We start from the raw sequence: 19,817 nt of genomic DNA, 5'->3' as shown, positions 1-19,817 counted from the left end.
TTAAAAAAGTTTTTCAAATACAGTTATTCCCTAATTAAACATTAAAGCAGCATGCAAATTTTTTTTTAAATTTTATTAAATTAAAACAATACCTATTGGACAACCTTTATATGTTTAAATTATTTAATTTATTTAGAAGTATAGAAGCAAACATATTTGATTTGAAAAACATTTTTCATGCGTATAATTTCCTCCTTGATTTTTTCATAAACCTATATATATTTAGAAATATTTATGTTTATAAAATTTTTCATGCGTATAATTTCCTCCTTGATTTTTTCATAAACCTATATATATTTAGAAATATTTATGTTTATAAAATATTTCATTTTATTAAATAATTTTTTTTTGTATATATTTTAAATGTATGTTTATTTTTACTGCTTTATTTTGTTAAATGCCAATTGTATATTTTTCAAAGGCCTTTGATTTTTGCATCTATTGGTTTGCATCCTAAATCATATAGTCTACTTTTCGCGCAGTGTGGGCTTACTCGGAACCCCTGGCAGTGGCAGTGGCAGTGGCAACAGTCGGCAGGCTAAGGGCAGAATTCTAGTCACAGGCCGGCCCCACATGACTCCGCTCCCTTGGCCATTTAACACTTTCATATTTCGTCGACGTCGTCGTCGTCGTACCCGTCGCCAGGTTGTTTACCGCCTCGGGGCCAGACTTTTACTTTGCATATAGTATAGGATAGCATAGTCGTAGCCAGTGGGAATCGGGAATGGCCTGTCTTCCCTGGGAGCCCGCACGTTTGTACACTTTGCCGGGCCGCCGCTGCCATATTTGTGCCTCCCCGGGCGACCATTCCTTGGGTCCCCTTTTTGTTTCGACTCGGCGAACGTGGGCAACAATTTATCAAACAAAATATGCACTTGAAATACACGTAGCTCGCAGCTAGTCGTAGCTACACAACATCTCGCCTTTTGCTCCTGCACGCCGAGTGCATTTTTATTCAATTTTTTTTCTTTTTTGTTGGGGATCTAAGCCCCCAAAACGACCCTCTCATCGTCCCCGAAAAAACATTCCCAGTTTTTGGTGATAAAGTGCGGCAGTGAAATGAATTTGTAAGTGGCAGGGACGGGTATGCTCGCTGGTTCCCATTTGGGCCAAGGAATTTATGGCCAACTATTCCTTGAAGTAGGACCGAGAACTATGTGTGTTAGTTTTAAAGTGGTGGTGGGATCAAAGGTTTGGGATGTTCTTAGACCTAAGTTCTTGCTCCAACTTGACTTCCAATTTCGGCCCAGACATTTTGCCATATTTACATATAACAAGAACGTGAACTTTCAACTCCCTGCCAATTAAAAGTTAAATTATTCTATTTTGATTTTGTCAAATGAACATTTGACATGCAAGGCGAGCCACGCCCTCTGCTCTTTGGGACGTTCATAAATTCGACGCTTAATGGTGTTCCAAGAAAACAACAAGGTTGATTCCCTTTTTCAAGACTTGGTTATAACAGAAAAATATTTAATTGGTATTTAAAGAGTTAATAATGATGTTGTGTCTTGGTGAATTTTTTAACATAATTACCGCTCTTTGATTATAATTTTTAAATTTTTATTTTTCCAATAATACACATTTAATTTGGATTACTTTGCGTATAACATATTTTTTATAAAGCTTTTAGAAACTTATTACATTACGTAGAACCAATTGTTTTTTTAATGATTGTAAGATTAAACAAAAAATTGTTGTTCAGGCCTGCATTTCAAGTGTAATAATTGGGTTTAGAGTGGTATATATTAAATTTGGATTTCTTTTTGAATATTTGATTATTTTTTTTATAAATTTAAAATGTTTTATAAAAGATTGTAATTGTAAAAATATTGTTTTAACAGGCCTGCATTTTAAATGTATTAACTAACAAAGGTTTACAACTTGTTATTCAAAGAGTAGTATTATTGGCATTTTTTTACTGAAATTTTTATACCCTTGCAGAGGGTATTATAATTTCAGTCAGAAGTTTGCAACGCAGTGAAGGAGACGTTTCCGACCCTATAAAGTATATATATTCTTGATCAGCATCACTAGGAGAGTCGATCTAGCCATGTCCGTCTGTCCGTCTGTCCGTCTGTCCGTCTGTCCGTCCGTTTATATGCAAACTAGTCTCTCAGTTTTAAAGCTATCTGCATGAAACTTTCCCAAAAGTTGTCTTTCTATTGCAGGTAGTATATAAGTCGGAACGAGCCGGATCGGACGACTATAGCATATAGCTCCCATAGGAACAATCGGAAAAATAAATGAAAAAAAATTATAACTTTGCTGTTTTTTAATTTTTTGTTTAGTTCTTCGACATATAGTAATGGTAAAATATTTCCGATTTACGGTTTAAATTTCATCAAAATCGGACGACTATAGCATATAGCTCCCATAGGAACAATCGGAAAAATAAATGAAAAAAAATTATAACTTTGCTGTTTTTTAATTTTTTGTTTAGTTCTTCGAGATATAGTAATGGTTTAATATTTCAGAATTACGGTTTCAATTTCATCAAAATCGGACGACTATAGCATATAGCTCCCATAGGAACAATCGGAAAAATAAATGAAAAAAATTATAACTTTTCTGTTTTTTAATTTTTTGTTTAGTTCTTCGACATATAGCAATGTTTAATTATTTCAGAATTATGGTATAAATTTATCAAAATCGGACGTCTATAGCATATAGCTCCCATAGAAATAATAAAAATATATAAAATAACTATCTAATAATTGAGCTGCAAATAATCATAGTTTCAATGTTTTTTTTTAGCACATACTCAAGTAAATCATAATTTAAATGTTTTCAAAAGTATTTAATTAATGCAATAGCTGCAAGGGTATATGAACTTCGGCTTGCCGAAGTTTGCTTTCCTTCTTGTTTTTGTAAGGTTTATATAAATTTTTTGAATTGCTATCTGATAAGATTACACATTTCTATTGCTGTTTCTGCAACTTGTACTTGTAGTTTAATGTCTGTCTATTGTACCCCACAAACTTTCACTTTAAGACGAAATCCTGTGGCGGTGTCCCACTTATCCCTTATTGTGTGCTCATTAATCCCCAGCGGTGCTTTATCGATTTCCTGTGCCGCTAATGCAAACAGATAAATCTGCCAAATGAGTCGATTTGTAGGTATATATACCTACTACAGCACTCGTCCTCCCAAAGGGTGCGGATATGTGCCAGTACGAAAGTGGAGTAGAGTGGTGTGGAGTGGATTGGAGTATCCTGGCTGCCGAATGGGGCCTAATGTGGAGCGCAGCCAGACAGCAGTAATGAACTGTTGCTATTGTTTGTTATTAGTTTTTATGGCTGTTGCTTTTGTTTCGCCCCGCCCACAATTATCCGCATTTTCCACCAACCTCCCACCCCCACCCACTGACACACATACATTTTTAGGGTAAATGTAATTTGTCTCCATTTTTATCATTAAAATAACAATTAAAGCTTTTGTGTGCCTGTAAATGTGTGCAGCATTTGCGGTCTATATATCATTATGAGTGCCGCTTTGGGTTGTACGGGTAGTTTTATTGCTTGTAAACATTCGTACTTATTGTTACGGCAAATTACATGCTTCCCTTCCCAGCGAAGCGTGTAGAAAAACACGACGGACACCGATGAGTCAATAGTGCGTGTCGCAATAGTCAATCAGTATTAGTTAATATGATTATGGCCGGGCAACTAAAGTTAATGAAGTTAATCAAGTCGATGGCAGAAAAGTTGTCAATTAGTCATATTGGTGGCTAAAGTAAGCTGCAAATTAAATGCCAAGGAAAACAATATTATTTTCTTATAAAGAAAACATGATTTTTGATTACTTTAAATCTTAATATAACATTTTAAGGTTTATTAAATTGAAAATTTTTTAAAATATTATTGAATTGTATTGAATTTGATTATTTTATTAATCATATCAATGCCACAAACTACATTAATTGTATTTTAAGATCGTTTAGTATGAAATTAAATTCACATTCCCAAAAAGGGTCTAAGCCGAAAAAAACGATCAACATGCCTCAATGTGTCTCTAAAATCTGACACAGATATTTTGCCATTTTGAAATTATTCTTATACGTTTAACTATTATTCAGTACTAAATTGATATGAATATCTGACACTTGCTGTAGTCCCATCCTAAGCTTAATCTTATTAGAGATGTGCGTGCATATATACTCTTATATCCCATCTCATTTCATCACAGTCGTCAGTTTTACGGCCCTCTAGAGATGGTTTTAATTACGGCAAATCAGCAATCCAAGTTACAAGTTGCTTTGCAGCTATTAGCTCGCATGTTCACAATGCATAAGCTCATGGACAGGTGTACATATGCAGGCTCACAGAAAGAGACGGGTAGTGAGAAACGAAAGAGACGGCAGAACGGATAGTGGACAGGCTTTTAGCAACATGAAAATGCTTTATGGCAATTAAAAAGGTAATACATCAAATGCAAAATATACAAGCCAGTTCATGTAGCAATTTTTCTCTATTTTTAATACCAAGCTAGAGAAAAGGATAGAGATGGATTTATAAAAAAGAAAGAGATAGATAGATATAAATTGCATGACATTATTGCAATAGTCTGATGTGTTCCGTAAATCGAAACCTCTGAAAATTTCACTCAAAACTGCTCGCATTGGTCCATTTATTATTGGACTTTTAAGGCCAAATTGATTACGAGAACGTTGGCTGAAAATATATTGGCAGCCATTTTATATGTAGCATGAAATGTCAATTTGCAGGTAAAAGCAATTGGAATTAAATGTCAAACACCTGCATACATATTCGAATATTCCTACACACTCAAATGCCATACAAACAGGACAAAAAAAGGAGCAGGAGGATGTTCGTTAGGCAGGCACTTAAATGCCGTCAAATTTGCAATGTCCAATGGACAAAAGTATTTGTGTAAAACATACGATAAGCTCACTTATTGATCCACTTGCAAGTGTAGTGGTCGCTGTTTTTCTGTTACCCCTGCCAAATATTCCTCCATTCCCTCCATTCTGCCGGCCATTTTGGCCAACTTTCAACGCGACGCCATGTTGGTGAATTTTCATAGACGATTGGACACCGTCTAAACAAATGGAACATGAGTGGTATGTGTGCGGGTGTCTGAGCGCTAAACAAATACGGAAAGTGCAAACACAAGGACAGGACATTTCAGACAAGCTGACAAAGCAATTGTAGAGTCTACACAAACATGTACTTAGCATAATTTGGGCAATAATTAGAGCTGAAAAAAACCTATGATTTTGATCCCCCTTATAAGACTTAAAGAGTAAAATCTCAATATCTCAATACTTTTTACTTTCTCTCTTCTTATTTGTTCACTAAAACCCACATATCCAATCCAATATGCCTATTTTTCATCGACTATCCAAATAAATATATGCTACAATGATTCATTTTCATTGCAGATTTCGAAAGACGACAGACACACAAACATTTTTTGGTAAGTTCTTTTTGTCATTTGGAATATTCATTCGAGTTTGATTGCAATTTGGCAATATCAATATGCATTCCCATAAATACGTTTCAAGTCGATCCCTCTTGTTTTTCCTTACTTTTCCCATTTAAGGATATCCTTTTGTGTGCGTTTACATGTGGGTACTGGTGTGTTGATGAATGTTCCGCCCGTTTCGCTTGTAGTTGCAATTGATTTTACAAATTGCAAACAAATTTAGTAAACAACAAACCAATCCTTAGAAATATCTCTGACAAAGAGATGTTCTTATATCCTTGCTATGTCGAAATCATGTTTTCAGTTGATTGGGAAAAGATTTTAATTGTTTGTTAATTAGTCCATTTGGGATGATAGCAATAATAGACAAACCCGATTAGTTTATAATAACTACACACTTTTAGACAAGTATAAAAAATACTTACAATCAACAGAGATTAAATTTTAAGTTTATACAAACAAGAAGAATTGCAAAGCTGCATCTAAAATGAGACTTCATCACTTATATGTCCATATTTTGCCCCACCGAAGCGATGTTGCCAGTCGATTTCCCTTTTAGCCGAAAAGCACTTAAGCCGTTAGCAGAGATTAGAGATGTTTGCTAATTAGTCAACTTGAGATGAGTGTTGCCAAGTGGATATTTAATGCAGGTTTCGAGGTAAAAAGTACAACTCTTTGTAATGCAAATCGTACGCAAATGATGCCCGAGAAAAATATGGAATGGATTCATCCCTGCCCTGCTCTATTACTTTGAGCAGTCTGTATCCCAATTGGGGACTCCGCACAAAAACGGGGTTATGCAAAGTCAAGCAACCTGAAAAAGACACATTTGTGATGCAAATTCGCTGCCATGGCGACGTGTAAATCAGGCTAAGTACGTGGTCTTTTGGTCTTTTACCTGCCAGTGCTGGCAGTTTTGCCATTTCTGGGTGGCTTTTTCGTGCCCCCAAAAATATGCAACAATTTTTGCCTGCTCAACCCTGTTTGCGCAACTTTTGCCACGGACTTACTCCTACCACTTTCGTTTTGTTTTATTTTTTTTTTATTTTCAATATGGCAGCAAGGGGCAGAAAGGGGGCGTGGCCGTAGAGCCCCCGGAGTGGCGTTCTCTCAAAGCTTGTTTGCACGGCCCAAACATTTGCCGTGCGAATCGTTTTGCTTGCTATGAAATAATTACATATGCATGACAGCCCAGTCAAAGTGTGGGCGTTTTCAATCGCTTGCAATATGTACACACCCTATAGATATAGTATGTATATATGCATATATAGTGACAGGTATATACTCGAACATATCTGCATGGAAGTCAGGTTCATGCCGCCTCTGTGGGTGCTATGAAAATTACGCATACGCCGTGTGGGCCGGCTGCACATTTATTTTCCGCTCCCCATTCTCCATGACATCGGCCAATCGTTGTTTTAAATTAATTAATTTCGATTTCATTAGCAACAGTAGCGTGCGAAGCCCTTTTGTTTTTTAATTTTATGGTTTTTTATTTGCCATTATTTGTGCGCTATTTGCCAATTTGCGAAAGTTTCGATTCATCGAAAGCGATTTCGCGCCACTAATTATTATTTAAATTTAAATTTTGAAACGCTTCTGCCGCCGCCATGATGATACAATTCCCAAACAAATGGGATTATTTAAATAAATAAATTCATGGTAAAAATCAAGAAGTTAGCTGCGTCGCGAATGGCGCATTAAAAAAACTGCACAGCACACGTGTCACACCAACAACAGAAATTTACATTTCCAAATAGGGATAATATAATTGCATCAGGCAAACAGAAGAGGAGCCCAAATATATTGCTGAATAAAAATGGAATATTAAGCAAATTAAGTTGATTATTGGGCTAAAGGAATAAACAAATATATTTTGGCTATATTTCTGTTTTGGATTTATTAAATAAGTAATTTTTTAATTTAATTTTATTTGTGTCATACAAACGACATTAAGTTATTTAGATTGCAAAATATTTAATATAAAAATAGGTTGGACAGATATATAATTTTTTATTCATTAAAATTTCTAGTTTAATAATGAAATTTTTTAAGACCTCTACTGCTAGCAACTCTGCTGTAGAATTTAAGAAACATTGCCTGGCAAATCTTTGAATGGTTTGGAAGATTTATAGTTCGATCCATTCCCCAATATTAGGGGCTTTCCTTCCGCCCCGGCAATTGCAATTATTTTTTATCTGTTTGGTCTGACTGGGACTTGTTTATAAACTCATTTCTGCGCTGTAATCCGCCTATTTGGCAAGCGAATGCATGCGTGCTTACTAAGCGAAATGCCACGCCCCACCGCCCCCGGGCCTGCCAGTATATGGCAGCGCAATGGGCCGGATCGAGAATTACAATGTAATTACAGCAAATGCAACTTTGTCTGGGACCGGGGCAAAATTTATGTAAAAGCCGGAGTTGCGGTACACACTCGCTGGCTGTGTAGGCGAAAATGTTGAGCTACCATTTTACTCCGCGTTTTTGGCATCGACACTGGCAGCATTAAAGGCGGCAAAAAGCTACAAAGTGAAATTTTAATGCAAACTAATGCAAAATCTTTCGATATGAAACACGGCAACGCAACGCAACAGCAGCAACAGCAACATCAACAAAATAAATTGAAAAGCAAAATGCAAAGTGAGCGGGAGACGGCATCCTAGCTGGCTCGTCCTTGGCGCAGCAAGACAAATGAGTCTGCATCAATCTTAATTAATTATTTAAACGCAGCGGGCATGGAAATGGCGTCGCCGCCCGGAATTAAAGCGGCAACGATGGAGCTCCAAGCTGACAAATACACTGAGCGCAGCAAACTTGTAGGTATTTTGTAAAAACCATTTAACAAGAGCCTTGAGTCTTAAATAAAAATCTGGGTCACAGGAGCCCTATAATTCCAGTTCCCTTCATTTATTTGTTGTGGAACCATTTATTATTATTATTTTTTTTAATTTATATAAATAAATATGTTGACTGTTGTTATAAATATGTTTACAAAATACTTTGTATCGTTTATAAAGCAAAAGTGTGAGCAACTTGTTATATTTTACAAAAGAAATCGAATGACACATATTTATTTTTTACAAAAATACTTGTCTTGATTGTAAATGTATTTTCTAGTGCATAAATTTAATGGCAAAATAAATATAAAAATCGAAAAGAACTTTTGAATTAGTAATTTGAGTTCTTTAAATAAATTTAATCTCATATCAATATTCATACAAAAGTATTGCGAATTTAACTAAAACAAATATATTGTTGCATGTCTTCAGAAACTCCATAAAATTGTTTTTTTTTTTATATTTAATTATCACTTAAATGAACAAAGTTTTCTGTGTACAAAAAGAGAAAATATTGGAAGTGAAACTGGGGTCGGGCCAAAACTACTGAGGACTGGCGTTTCCTTTTTGGTTCCGACTTCGCTTCTTGTCTTTTGTCTTGCGCGTAATTAAAACGAAAGCCTTTTGATATTTAAATTATTTTTCATAAATTGCATTGCAGCCAGCACCAGAATCAGAATCAGGAACAGAAACCAAGGAGTTGAGCAGCCAGCTCTTACGCCACAGGCCATGTGGCTAAGTATTCAATTGCTAGTTTTTTCCACACACTCCGGATGAAAAGGGGGAGTATAGGAGTATGCTCATTACAGGGCATGCCACTCACTTGGTGGCTGCCTGATTTTAATGCAAAATCCAAGGACCGCGACTGGCATTAGGTTAATTTGCTGCGGCTTGTGTTTAAATTAACCCACGCTGCACTCGAGGCAAATAGCCCCATGCAAAGGTGCCCACAGAGACTTACACATGGCGAAACCACAGCCAGGTGCCGTCAATCAGTGTGTCATCAGCATCAACATCAACATCAACATCTGCGTCGTCATCGTCATAGTCCTCTGACCTCGTAGTCACTCAGAGCCCTGACCGCAGGAAAGGCAAACTGCCATAAAAACCAAGTCTCCGTAGCCAAAGCCACTTAATAGCACCACTCAGGCCACTTTGGCCTTCGGTTCGTGTCTTGTGTCTTGTAATTATGATTAATCTCATTTAAATTAAATGGCCTAATTGAGTTGACGGGCGCGTTTTGTCATTAAATGATTTTTATCAGAGCTACGAAATATTATTTTGGTTAGAGTCAAGGCACCTGCCACCCACAAACTCAGTGCATCACCCAATGTAATTTATGTTTTTAACTAATGAGTACACCGATAAAAACTTTAGCATTGCTTGAAAATCGTATTAATCATATGAAAAAGTATAGGATATAAATACTAAACATTTCAAATTTTCAAATTTTTTAAATATTTCTATAAAAGTATTGATAAACTAAGATAAATGCTTTGATTGCATAATAATCTTATACTTGGGGTACATTAAGAATATTACCTTAATAAGCTAATTATGATAGAAAGATCTTAGTTCAACCAATAATTTTAGAAATTTACTTACTAAAACGTATGGTAGCTATCCCAATTCAAATAACAATTATCAAATAGCTTTAATATATCATTAGAAACAATAAAGTTCTGTTCTAAGTGCATTGCCTTATTTTTAATTTAGAATCATAGGGTATTAATAATTTTGAGGCTAAGAAAATATATTATTTTGGCCATTTTAAGCCTACTTTTAACTTACCATTTAGACCAGAAAATATGCCGTAAGGCTCTCCAATCTTGGGGAATAATTAAACATCTCTTGATATGTCAAAGATTTCATAAATATATGTTACATAAGTGAATATATTATATAAGTGTATAAATTCCCTCTGTATGTTTGCAATCCAACTGAAGCCGTGTCTTCTTGTGCCAGTGCAATGACATTTATAGAGATTAAATGCTTGCTTTCAGGGCTTAATCCATTTTACCAGTGGCAACTGGGCGGCGGAAGAGGCGAGAAAGTAACTCGGCACGGGTCCGGTTTTGGTTTTGGTTTTCGGTGGCCCGGGAAAATGCGGTTGGTTCCGGATCCGTGGGACCACCGCTGTTATTGCAACGGATAAAGCCGCGCCAAGTGAATGCCGGCACGAATGGGTCGGATTTGAAGTATTTCACACTAAAAACCGGTAATTGTCTGGAGCTGTTGCTTTAGACGGGTACAACGAAGCCATTAGCAGGGTAAATATTATTTTATTCAATTAAAATGCACGGATTCAGCTGCATGTCACGTAGCCGCCGTGTTTGCCCTTTACCTTTTGACCAGAATCGGTTGCATATTTTTGGGCCTGTCCACCGAGACAATATCAATATCTATCCGTCTGTGTTAATAAAGCCATTTGCCTATGCATATATGTTTATACATACAGTATGCGTATTAAATGTGTCATGGTTTACTTATTTTACGCCACATCTTTTTTGCCGTTGTGCACATCGTTCTTTATTTAATGTCAATCGCGATGCTCTCGAACGGATAAAAACATATTACGCCATCAGGCGTCTCGATAAAAAATCCCCGTAGAGCTCACTATTGAAGTGAAAAAAATTCAAATATATTTAGTCAATCGCATATTGATGGTTAATTACATTTTCAGATTTAAATAAAAAAACGTTTGAAGGGTGAAAAATAAAGGAGGAATTTAATCTGTAGGGGCTCAACTTGATGATGCCTTTTTATGCTTGTCATTGTGGGATTATCTGGTAAAGTGAAAGTACATTGAAAGTATATTTGAAGAGTAAGGATAAAATAGCGATATTTTTTAATAATCGATGGCGTTTGAAATTCAAATGATTCGTTTGAAATTCGTTTGAAATTCAAATGAAGTTTAGGCATATGCTAAACATTGAATATTTAAGAATAATTTCTTAAAATTGTTTGTTTTGGTTTCGGCTTAACAAATTGTAAAAATTGCTTGTGCGAATGGTCCCCTGGAAATAAAACTATTACTTTTTTTATTTCTGTGTAGCTTACATTGTAAATCATCGAATTACCTCTGAGTGAACCCTTGAACATTTTGTGGCCACACTTTAGTCGACGATTCCCGCTGTGATTCAGTGGTACAGTTCTTGGCAGCAATATCTCCATTATGATTACCTATTCTGTGGAATTATTGCTGGCCGGTCTAGACGCTGCCCCGATTGTTGTTGATGATGTTGGACTAAGCTGGTCAATGTGGACATTCTCAGAAATTTATGGCGCGACGCAAATCTGCACAATGCAACCGCACGGTCGAAAAGTCCACACACGAGCAGAGCGGACGGGGCAAAGTGGATAATACGAATATGTGGATATTTTTGGTCACGTTTGAATTTATTTGATTGCTGGCACTTTTAGCATTGTTGGAGCTGACGTTTTATTTAATGCCCTGCCAGCAACAGCCATGGCAAAAAAGGCAGGGCCATGGAAATTGCTCAGGAAACGTACAATTTATTTCAGTTCATTTCTTTTTGCCGCCATTTGGTCTGTGCAAAAGTGGGTGCCATGGGTTTGGAGTGTGGGGTGTGGGAGTGGATGGGGGTGTGGTATAGGGGTATATGGGTATATCGGGGTCCCCGCCCACTGCTGATGTTGATGTTGCCTACTTTCGATTTTGGCATGTCGCGCCGCTCACGTTCGGCAATTGTCCTTGTTTTTGTATCTGTATCTGTGTCTGTGTCTGTATCTGTATCTGTGTGTGTATCTGTGAATGTATGTGTGAGAGGTTTGTTTGTCCCGCCAGTCATTTGGCGGTCGTCGTCCTCGGCCCGCGTCTGGCGGCATAATTTGAGCAGTTGAAGTTGCCAAGTTATCAGCCAGACGACAACGATTGCGACCCACCTGGCAAAGGCAAACAAGCCATTTGATGTTTTCATTTGGCTGCCACCCATCGACCGCTCAACTCGACAGCACGACCCCCGCCACTTTGTCAACCAGAAGCTCTTTGTTTTATGCCCCCGAAAACATGGAACTACTGGCAAGACGAGTCCTGGGTTGAATACCCTTTTGAATGGTGGTTTACACCCAAAATAATGTGGTACTTCAATGTTATGGAAAGAAGAACTATCTGTAAAATAGTGTTATTGTTGGCTTTGATTTGCAAACACATAAAATTAATAGACTAATTAAAAAAATAAAAGCTTATGAATTTTTAAATAAATGTCCTTTATGATTAGCAGCCAAAAATTGTGATTTATAATACTTGTTTAAAAAATGTATGGTAATTTATCAATTCAGAATTATTTAATAATAATTCATCAATTATTGGAAAATATAAAAATTCATAACATTTAATTTCAATCATGTTACTATAATGCTGAAGCCGTACGCTAAAAGGTACTTATTGAAGTTATAAGTTGTAAGTATTATATTTCTGGTTTGGCAATTTAGGTATACAAAAAAAAAATATTTAATTTTATAAGCTAAAAAAAAAGAGATTTGTACTCTTTTATTCCTTTCCTGGGTAGGCCCTTCGATTTTATCTCTTACAATTTATTTTCATAGAAACAAAGCAGTTTTCTTAAAATTTACATTTTTAAAAGTATTACCCACTAGTTCTCTGTGTTGATTCCAGGACCGATAGTTCCCTAGACCAGCAAGGGTATCAAATATTATTACAACTGGTAATATTTCCGACTGGCCAAAGTTGATGGCCATGTCTTGCCGTGGGCCACCGCATGTTGCCGGCCCAGAACTCAGAACTCAGGACTCAGCGCTCAGCGCTCAGGATTCAGACTCATGTGTATCTTTGGCTTCGGCTTTTGGCGTGACAAAGGCGAATAAATTTGGCTGCCGAGTATTTGCATAAAAATGCGGGGCGCCCGAGTGCGAGTGACAATGAAATTTAAATATTTATGCTATACGCTTAATAATATTAGAGTTGGCCCGAAAACTTTTCGCCATCCACGTCGTTGTTTGACATTCTTTTTAACCAGCAAAAGTTGGGGCTGCAAAAGTACTTATATTAAAACATATTTTAGCAGATTTTTGTTGTGCGTGACGGCAGCAATTGTTCTGTTGAAAATTTGGCAAGTATGAAATGAGCATAAAAATAGTAAAAGATTGAGTCATTATTTGTCTGAGCCAGTTTAAAATGGGGCAACGGGAAATGAAAATGCCAGAGCCGAAACTTGTGGTGGTGGCTGAAAATGAAAGCACACAAAATGGCACGCAACTAGGACAACTAAGTGAATAGAAGTCAGAGAATCAAAGTAATGAATCACTCCAGCTATATAGTATGGTTGATCCGCCCCTCGCCCCTTGCCTCCGTCCCTCTGTTGGCCCCACTTGCCCCTGCAAACAAATTCAACTTGAAGTGAACTCGACTTCGAGTTGACTTTTGACCGTCAAACGGCGGAGCGAAAAGTGGAAAGTGGGCAAAGTGCATGCAAGCGAAAGTTGAGCGCAAGACGCCAACTGACCCTTACTGGGTGACCCCGCCCACCGCCCAACGCCCAGTTTTACCAACCCCTTTTCTATCGCCTGCTTTGTTGGCTTAGGAAAAGTTTCGAAAAGTATTTTACACGGTCGCCGTTGCAGGGCGAAACTGATAGTTGCCTCTTAATAAATGGTATGCGCTTTCCCAGCTGCCAGGTGAACTTAGGGCGGGTCGGGTCTTTTCTGGGGGCGTGGCACTCGGGGAAAATGCAAACGAAATGGAATCTGTGCGAGCTGATGAGGTAAGCGAAATATCCAGGAAAACTGTCACGAGAAACTTGGGAAAAGTGGTTCCATGAAAGATGTTTACACTCCGATGAATGAGCAGAAGGCAGATAGATGATAGATAGCAGGTACGCAAAGAAAAACCCTATCAGTAATATATGTGCATTATGATTGTTTAATTAAAAACAGACATTAACTAAAAGCTTAAATCATAGCTACTCACTGAAGTGCTAAAATATATTTAAATTCTTAAAAATGTAGTAACTAGCATAATAGCTTTACAAATGTCAGACTTATCAGGATAAAAAAAAAATAATGAAGCGTAAAAATTAAAAGTAACCTTTTGTTCAACTTACAAGTATTATTTAAATCCGTTTTGTTGAAAGTTTTTAAAGACTATGCTAGCACGTCAATTCATAGCAGCTGTTATCAATCACCAGGCTCTTGAGTATTGTTTTAAATGTTCCCATTCTGTATAAAGTTCATACAGCTATGATCAACCAAATAGTAGTATGCAATTAATTGACTGTTGTTATTACAAGTGCACAAAAAGTTTATAAGAAATCGTACTCGATTTTTACATCATTCAATATTTAAAATGTAACGTATTTGGTGACCTTTGAATATCAAACGTATATCGATGGTAATCAGCTTAGCTTTTTAAAACACTTGAAGCTATGTTTATGGACGTGACGGTCTTTATTTTTGTCAAGACCCAACAAAAATTCTTATCAGTGTTTTGAGACCTCCATTAACCCCAGCAATTGGCACTTGGTTTTGCTTTACCCAACTTAGAACTTGAAATTTGGGCTCTGAGTTTATTTTGCTCGCAGTAATGACTTGGATTGTTGGGCTTTTGCTCGTTTCAATTGTGAACGCTTCTCTTTATGAGAAGACAATAAACGAGGCTAATGCATGGATGCTGGACTACGTTTTGGCCAATGGAAAGAAGGATTCCAGTCCCTGCACCAACTTTCCCGAATATGCGTGTGGCAAGTACGCAGAGCGCCACATTGGTGAACCCTTTAGCGGAATCTTCCAGGATATAAGCCACAAGGTAAACCATTACCTTCTCGATGAGGTAAAATGGCTGGAGATGAACTCGACCATGAGTGCATTTGACGACCAGTCCATCGATGCGAGGCTCTTGAGATTATACCAGGGATGCCTTGAAGCGCCGCCAGAAACCCGAAAGATAGATCATTTCTTGAGACTGGCTCCTCCAGGCGAGGGGCTCACTTGGCCTCTTTTGACGACCAATGGGCCTGAACTCAAGTGGATGAGCACCCTGGCATATCTGTTTAACCAATACGGTTTCACCAATGTTTTATTCGACGTGAAGCTCAGAACGAATTATGAAAACAGTACGGAGCATCTTTTGAGGCTAAGTAATCCCGATATAGATGGTCCCGATTTCGATTATTTGGAAGCACACAGACTTCTTCGGGAGTTAAAAATACCACCACTAAGGATCCTTACTCTCTTGAATAAGGTCACATACCTACACCGGGAAGTTCAGAATCTGGCCAAAGTGCACAACAAAGGAAACAGGCAGGTTATAACTGTGGAACAGATGACGAGCAGAACCAGTTACGATTGGCAGGAGTTCATCCAGACAATAGTTGGCCACGACATTCAACCCAACTTCCGGTTGCAGGTGTATAACTTGGGCTACTTTACTGCCCTTAAGAGTCTAATGGACTCCACCGACACCGAGTTGCTGGGTAGCTATATAATGATTAACTTCGCCCTATCTCTGCAGTATGAAATCAAGCCCGGCGGGGATCCCATCGATTGCATAAAGTATGTGCGCCAAAATATGTATGTGGCCTCAAGCCTTCTCATTACGGAACGCTTCCATCCAAACCTGCCAATGCTCTTACCGAAAATTGAGATAATCTTCGAAGGAGTTCGCCAGCAGTTGCTCCTAAAAATCGAGCACAATCGCCTTCGCCTGACCGCTGGGCAAAAGGATATGGCTTTAAGGAAGGTTAGGGCCACTATGCTCAACATCAGCAACATGCTTAATCGTACCGAGCTTCGTGAATTTTTCAACAAATACTATGAGGGTTTGGAGATTCCTATGGACGACCAGGACTTTGCTCGGGAACACCTCAATCTACTGCATTTCACCGCTGGCAAGACACTGAAGCAATTAAACGAATTATCTGTGGATCCGAAGAAGTATTTTATCCTGCCCGAACCAGATACGTTTTCTAGTTCTGGGCCGTACTATCTCGGCCCCGAGAACGTCATCGTTCTGCCAGTGGACCTTCTGCAGGAGCCCTTCTTCCTGTTAAACAGCCACGGTGTTTTTACATACAGCTCGTTGGGATTCGTTCTCGCCCGGGAACTAATGCACGCCATCGACAAGGACAATATCCTTTACGACAGCGAAGGAAACGTGAACGAATTTGGCATTGAAATCGCAGAGTCAAGGAGGTTCAAGAAGAGTCTGAAGTGCTTGGGAAAAACAAAATTCACCAACGATCGCTTGGCAGATATCGGTGGACTTTATCTCGCCTACTCCGCTTACCTGGAAAGCGTTAAAAGCACTACATCAGAGAATTCTGATAGGAATCAAGTTGCTAAAAACTTTACCAGCCTTCCACTTCGACAGGTGTTCTTTCTCAATGTGGCGCAGTCCTTCTGCACAAGTGATTTTCCAAAAATCGACCGTCATGTTGTTGAAAAGTGGCGTTTGGGGCAAATGCTGATCGGCTCCTCCCCGTTCCACAGGACTTTTGAATGTCCTCCAAAGGACGTACAGTGCAAACTCTGGTGAAAAAACAACGAGAAGTGTATTTGATTGAAGAACATAATTAAAATGTAAAAAAAGGTAAAATATTTTATTTTGGAACTAAACAGACATACTATAGGGGTGTAGCCCCAATTTAAGCCCAATCCACTTTAATGGGATTATTTTTAGGAATAAATTATGGGGCTACTAGTTACCGAAACTAACAATGCTGAGCTATCAATTTTGCAGCATTCGATGTGTTTGCTCGCAGTTAACTTTATAAAAGAATTACCATCAATTTTTATCGAATAAACTAACAGTTCTTTTAAAATAACACACTACAAAAAATAAAACGTTGATCAAGAATGTGAAACATCACCGCTATCAACTGATATTTTTGTTTTTAATTGATAAAGTGGGTGCCAATTATCAAGCTCTTAAATATAGCTTTAAATGTACTCCAGATCTTGACTTTGAATGAAATACATAAAGCTTTTCTCAACATTATAGAGGTATTTGCTTGTTGTTAGAATCCTCTACTAGGGCTTGATTTAAGTAACAAATTTACATGTAAATTAAAATAATGTTAAGCATTTGTACATATTTACTGAACCATAAATCCCTTAATAATTGTTCTATTTTCACACAGCTGGCCAAAAGCTTAATCTGTGGTAGATGATAATCAATTGAGTTTTTAAAAATACCTATGGACTGTGACGTTCTTTTAGATTAAATTATTTTGATCAAGTTCCACACCTTATCAGAGTTTTAAGACCTCCATTGACCCCATCATACACAAATCCTCTACTAGGGCTTGCTTTACTCAGCTTAGTACTTAAAATCTGAGCTCTCAGTTAATTTTGTTTGTAAGAATGAAGTGGATTGTCTGGCTTTTGCTCGTCTCAATTGTGAGCGCTTCTCTAAATGAGAAGACAATAGATGAGCCCCATACGTGGATACTGAACAACATCCTGGGCAATGGAAACGAGAATTCCAGTGCCTGCACAAACTTTTCCGAATACGCGTGTGGCAAAAACGCAGAACGCCACAAAGGTGAACTCTTTAGCGGAATTTTCCAGGAGATAAGCCACAAGGTTAACCATTACCTTATCGATGAGGTAAAACAGCTGAGGTTGAACTCGACCCAGAGTGTTTTTGACCACCAGTCCATCGAAGCAAAGCTAATGAGACTCTTCCACAGCTGCCTCAAAGCTTCGCTTAAAACGCGAAAGATAGGGCATTTCTTGAGACTGGCGCCTCCAGGCGAGGGACTCACTTGGCCCCTTTTGACGACAAGTGGAACCGAACTTAAGTGGATGAACAGCCTGGCATATCTATATAGCCAATACGGTTTCACCAATGTTTTAGTCGACGTGCAGCTCAGAAAGAATTATGAAAACAGTACGGAGCACATTTTCAAGCTAAAGAACCCGAAGATAGACAAGCTGTTCGATTATGGAGCAGCACTAAGAATTCTTTTTGACTTGAATATAGTAGCGAGGCTGCCTCTCTTACAAAACTTAAAAAAGCTGGAGTCGGATATTCAGAATCTAGCCAAATTTCACGACAATGGAAATATCCAGGTAATGAGTGTGGAACAGTTGTCGAGAAGAACCGGTTGCGAATGGCAGGAGTTCATCCAGACAATAGTTGGACCCGAAACTCAACCCAGCTTCCGGTTGGAGGTGGAGAACTTTGACTACTTTATCGCCCTTAAGCGGCTTATAGACTCCACCGACGCCGAATTGCTGGGTAACTACATAATGATCCAATTCGCCATATTTCTGCAGGAGGAAATCGAGGACGGCGGTTATACCATCGATTGCATCAAGTATGTGCGGCGCAACATGTATGTGGCCGCAAGCATACTCATTATGGAACGCTTTGTACCACATCTGCCAATGTTCCATCAGAAAATTGAGAAAATCTTCGAAGAGATTCGCCAGCAGTTGCTCCTACAAATCGAGCACAATCGCCTTGGTCTGACCAGTAAGCAAAAAGATATGGTTTCAAGGAAGATTAGGGCTACTATTCTCAATGTAGGCAACCTGCCCAGTCGTTCCCACCATCGGGAATTTCTTAACAAATACTATGAGGACTTGGAGATTCCTGTGGCGGATAAGGACTTTGCACGGGAACACCTCAATCTACTGCGGTTCAACACTAGAAAGACGGTAACGCAACTCAATGAGTCGGTTCTGAATGCGAACATGGATTTTATTCTGCCCGAACCAGCAAGGATTACAAGCTCTGGGCCGTACTATCTCAGCCCCGAGAATGTTATCGTCCTGCCAGTGGAGCTTCTGCAGGAGCCTTCTTCCTGTTGGACAGCTACGATGTGTTTGCATATAGCTCAATGGGCTTTGTTCTGGCCCGGGAACTAATGCACGCCATCGACAAAGACAATGTCCAATACGACAGCAAGGGAACATTGAATGAAACTGGCATTGAAATCGCAAATTTGCCCCGGTTCAAGGAGGGTTTGGAGTGCTTGAGTAATACAAACTTCATCAACGATCGCCTGGCCGATATCGGTGGGCTAAATCTCGCCTACTCCGCTTACTTGGAAAGCAATAAAAACAGTTCAAAGGACGTCAGCTCAGAAAATTCTAATAGGAACCAAGGTGCAAGGAACTTTACCAACCTTCCACTTCAGCAGGTATTTTTCCTTAATTTGGCGCAGTCCTTCTGCACAGATGGCTTTCCGAATGTCGACGGTCAGGATGATGAAACCTGGCGTTTGGAGCAAATGCTGATCAGCTCCGCTCCGTTTGACAGGGCTTTTGAGTGTCCAGCGAAGGACCGTCAGTGCGAGCTGTGGTGAAAAAATCAACCAGGAGTGCGATTGATTATGGAACATAAATAAAATGTTAAAAAAATGTTTAAAATGCGTTTGTTATTAGGAGTCAAATCTGAGGGTAACTAATAATTCTTGATTTCCCTGCAACCACATTTACTGCTGAGCTGTTAATATAGACCATAATTGCAGCTGTTGCCATCAATGTTGCAGCATTCGATGTTCTTGCCCTCCGGTAATTTCTATGCGCAAACCGCACAAATGAACA

General features: G+C 38.5%; 3 protein-coding genes across 5 annotated transcripts in view; all 3 read left to right on the top strand.

Moving 5' to 3' along the window:
* Positions 1–19,817, top strand: part of LOC128257891 (connectin) — a 154,190-nt gene that overhangs the window by 30,792 nt on the left and 103,581 nt on the right. For 2 of the 3 annotated variants that reach the window (XM_052989135.1, XM_052989133.1), the window contains one exon: positions 5,405–5,439. The exons of the other annotated variant lie outside the window; for it this stretch is intronic. The gene's annotated coding sequence lies outside the window, so the exon portion shown is untranslated. The remainder of the gene's footprint in view (positions 1–5,404; positions 5,440–19,817) is intronic. 3 annotated transcript variants of the gene reach the window in all.
* On the top strand, positions 14,848–16,797 carry LOC128257146 (membrane metallo-endopeptidase-like 1). The gene has a single exon (XM_052988011.1). The coding sequence runs from the start codon at positions 14,848–14,850 to the stop codon at positions 16,795–16,797; it is 1,950 nt and encodes a 649-aa protein (XP_052843971.1).
* On the top strand, positions 17,739–19,633 carry LOC128257901 (uncharacterized). The gene is made up of 2 exons (XM_052989146.1): positions 17,739–17,870; positions 17,954–19,633. Exons 1-2 carry the CDS (start codon positions 17,866–17,868, stop codon positions 19,134–19,136), a joined length of 1,188 nt encoding a protein of 395 aa, XP_052845106.1. The 5' UTR covers positions 17,739–17,865; the 3' UTR covers positions 19,137–19,633.

Source organism: Drosophila gunungcola (genome assembly GCF_025200985.1).
Source record: "Drosophila gunungcola strain Sukarami chromosome 3L unlocalized genomic scaffold, Dgunungcola_SK_2 000002F, whole genome shotgun sequence".
NCBI classification, from domain to species: domain Eukaryota; kingdom Metazoa; phylum Arthropoda; class Insecta; order Diptera; family Drosophilidae; genus Drosophila; species Drosophila gunungcola.
This window is presented reverse-complemented; position numbering and strand designations above follow the sequence as displayed.